Source organism: Poecilia latipinna, unplaced genomic scaffold (assembly GCF_001443285.1).
Source record: "Poecilia latipinna isolate Pla-1442-1.1 unplaced genomic scaffold, P_latipinna-1.0 Scaffold283, whole genome shotgun sequence".
Classification (NCBI taxonomy): Eukaryota; Metazoa; Chordata; class Actinopteri; order Cyprinodontiformes; family Poeciliidae; genus Poecilia; species Poecilia latipinna.
In genome coordinates, this window is record NW_015112899.1 from 41,520 (window position 1) to 45,216 (window position 3,697).

Here is a 3,697-nt window from a genome sequence, read left to right on the forward strand (position 1 = left end):
CCAGTCCAGCTTTGTAGAACTTCTTTGGACAGTTTCACTGCAGCTTTGCGATCGACCATTTCATGGATTTGTGAAGCATAGGCCAATCTCCACCCTGGGTCCTTTGCCAACTGCTTTTCAGTCCTGAGGAATGTAGCTTCTACTGCTTTCCTATTGTCGGGGAGAGAAGTCAAATCTTCAGTCCATGGATATTTGGCGTGCCAGTGTGGTTCAGGAGTGTGGTGGTCACCATTTATATATGTCAAGCCATTTCTCACCGTCTCCATCTCTTTCTCCTCAGCCAAAGACATTTCCTTCCCGCCGGGTTGGCAATTCCCGCAGCGACATCCTCCACATTTTGGCACGCAGGCTGCTCCGATGCTTTCCCATTCCCACCACTTCAGAAAGTCTTTGCTAGTAGTGGCTGCATTGGATTGGATGAAAGGATGCTTAGGAGACTGACAGGAAACTGAAGATTTGCAGGTGAGTTCACTGTACTTGACTGCTGCAGTCCTCATTGATCTTGCAAAGTGTGTCTCTGATGTATGGGCCATTAAGGTAACTTCTTCAAAGAGGTCCGGATGTGTGCCTCCAATCGTCTTGCCGAGTGGTCCATCCCATAACACCAGGTCCCCGACAGAGCGAACTTTTTGAGGTACAAGTTGACCTTCTTTGTGGCTAATCAGGAGCTGTATCTCTTTAGGTCTTGTAAGGTCTTTCAAGGAGACATCTGGAAAAATCCTCTGTAGCTTTGTGGCAGGGACATGTCTATGAAATTCTGCAATCTTATCAAGCCCATAGCAGATCAGCTGATGCGATTTGAGAGTCCCTCTTGGAGTATTAACACGTATCTTAAGGAGATAGCGCTTCGTTTCAACAGACACCTGCATCCCTCCAACACCATGGACTACAAGCGTTACATCTTCACTTCTAAGATTCAACTTACTTGCAGCTTTATGTGTAATGTAGTTTGTGTCTGATGCCAGGTCAATGAGGGATCCAATTCTTTTTCCATCATTGGCTGTAACGTTAAGAATCATCAGGATAACTGGATACTCATTTAAGTCATTCTCCTCTAGAAGGCCTGTCTTAGTAATAGTGGAGTTGTGTGCCCTTGACACAACATTGCAGAAGGCATCTTTACATTGCTGAGCCAGCTCAGGTGGGAGTTTGGAAAGAAACTCTTCCTGGGCTTCAGTATGTCTTTTGCCCTCCACTTTCTCTGAGCCAGATTTGGGTGTTCTTTGGGACTGCGGTCTAGCGAGTAAGCAGAGAAGAAAGTGGTGTTGGTCTTTACACTCTGGGTTCTTGCACAGGTAATCAGTTTTCTTACAGTAGTCACCATTATGGAGTTCAAGGCATTTCTTGCAGGCACCAAGTTGCTGTACTATATCCCTCTTATCTGATGGCTTTAGATTGATCCTAAATCTTCTGCAGAAATACAGTTTCTTCCTGTGCTTTGGATCACCACAAACAATGCAGCCTGATGTATCACTGCTGTGCTTGGTTGTCTTGGTTCTGGCACATTTTAAGAACTTGGATTTCTCTCTGATGGGTTCAACGAGATCTTTCAGTTGATCTAGTTGTTCATATATGGATTCTTGTGATCTAAGGAACACCATAATCTTGTCAAAGTAATCCTGGTAACTAGTGATGTCTTTCTCAGTTGCATTATGGGTGAGCCAGTCTTTCTTTAAAGTTTCTGGAAGCTTACTCTCTATGGATTTAGTCACCAGTGGATTCTTTATGGCATCTACATTTCCTAGCTCATTTAAGTCACTAAGAGCCTTCTCCAAAGCTTGGATGAGTTCTATTATTCGTCTAGGTTGACCATTTCTCACTGGTGGGATTGCTTGTACTTCTTCAATAATCTCAAGAGCAATGGTAGCTTTGTTCCCAAAACGATTGTCCAGGACTCTGAAGATCTCATCTGATGAATTGTATGTTGACAGGCGTAAATCCTTAGCCAATTTCTCATCGAGACTATCAAGCAATTGAAACTTCTTTACTTCTTTCGAACCAGATGGTTCACCTTGCTTCTGGAGAGCCTCCCATTCTTTTCTCCATCTGTAATAGTCTCGTTTACTTCTACCAAACTTTGGTAAAGCTGTGGCTTTCAGTTTTATTGCAGCTATTGGAGGTAGACTATGGACTAAGGCTTTTTCCTCTGTTGTGTCCTTCTTCCTTGCTGCTTCGATAAAGACAGCCTTCTGAGAAACCATCCTAGGGAGGCACACCTCTAGCTCCCTTACATGGTAGTTGAAATCCTTTTTCTCGGCAGGTGGGGCCCAATGGTTCCAATTTTGGTGTGCTTCCTTTGCCTTCTGGATCAATTTCTCCAAATGGGTGAGCATAAACTCATATGCCTCCAGAGTTATGTCTGGCCCGATGGAAGAAACATTCTTGCACTCATCCTCTGCAACTTGTAGAGCCAGGGACAATTCCTTCTCTCCATATGTGGCCCACATTGTCTCTCGGATAAGGAGTTTAGCTTCTTTAAGCTTTTGTTCACATTCTTTCTCCGTCTTCTCTATGTCAGCTTTCAGAAGATTGCTCAGCTCCTCAGCTGCAGTTGCTTTGCACTCAGCCATATAAGCAGCCTCCACATCCTCATTTGCCTCCATAACTTTGGAGCTCTCCAGTGTAAGCTTCTTGTAGTTCTCCTCCAGATCCTCCTTAGACATCTCCATGTAGGTCCTCATAATGTTATTTGCAAAACGGGAGAAAAGTCTTTTAACTGTTGTCCTCTCTGCTTTGAGGTCATCAAGGGACTTTAATTCAGTCATTTTCCTCCTTTGGAAGACAGATAGCAGATTTCAGTCTCTGGTTGCAGAATGGAATCTCCTCTGATTGGAGCGGTTTTTCACTGTCAAGTGTCCTATAATTTCATGGCTTCCTACACTTGAAAAGGAGGACTTGAAGACTTCAGGAATTCACTCAATCTTTTTTATTTTCACCAATGAGTGAGAACCAATGAACAGAACAGGTGAAAAACCTACAAAACACATACAAAATATTTTAACATACATTTTAGACATTTGGGTCAAAGTTAATAATTTATCTTAATGACTAATTCCATTTTTAACCTTAAACATACATTTCTCTTACAATTTTAACCATAAATTCACAGTATTAAATTATTAAATTTCATGTCTGGTTGAATTTGAATCAAACAAATCCACACATTTTAGAATTACATTTTTTTCTTTTCCTTAGGACATGAGGTTTTTCCATTAAATATTAGTTGCTGTGAGTTTAACATACATTTAGTGGAACCAAACTATAAAACTAGCAATGCAAACTGTTACTTCAATAAATTCTTCATTTCATTTCTCAAATGCAAAACTACAGTCAAATTACATTCAATTAAGCCCAGTTAGTGGCTTACCGGTAGTCCTTATAAGTCCTTTTCCATGAAATGCTGCTTTGGAGGCTGTGTTTGCCTTCCTCAGCTCTGTTGCAAAACCAGTAAAGTGGTTAGTGGATTCCTTATATACCTGAGTTGAGGGTGCTGCTGATTGGGCCAGATTTCTTTCACCTGCTGAGAAGTGCTGCAGAGTGGCATACTAATGTGTGTATGTGTGTGTGCACACACAAATGTCTATTCATGCACCCACATCTGAACTAATGAGCAGATCTGCGCAACACACACTGACAAGGTTTCATAACAAATATTACTGAATACAAGTGTTTGTCGAAAGTTGAGTTTATTGGAAAA

At 41.8% G+C, this 3,697-nt stretch overlaps 2 protein-coding genes across 2 annotated transcripts in view; one reads left to right on the forward strand and one right to left on the reverse strand.

Moving 5' to 3' along the window:
- Window positions 1-443: 443 nt before the first annotated feature.
- On the reverse strand, window positions 444-3,624 carry LOC106948329 (uncharacterized). The gene is made up of 2 exons (XM_015033935.1): window positions 825-3,624; window positions 444-646 (listed from the first exon to the last, which is right to left on the reverse strand). The coding sequence occupies exons 1-2, from the start codon at window positions 2,763-2,765 to the stop codon at window positions 533-535; spliced, it is 2,055 nt and encodes a 684-aa protein (XP_014889421.1). The 5' UTR covers window positions 2,766-3,624; the 3' UTR covers window positions 444-532.
- Window positions 3,199-3,697, forward strand: part of LOC106948327 (uncharacterized) — an 8,970-nt gene continuing 8,471 nt past the window's right edge. Inside the window, exon 1 of the mRNA XM_015033933.1 lies at window positions 3,199-3,203. Coding sequence (XP_014889419.1) covers window positions 3,199-3,203 — 5 coding nt within the window. The remainder of the gene's footprint in view (window positions 3,204-3,697) is intronic.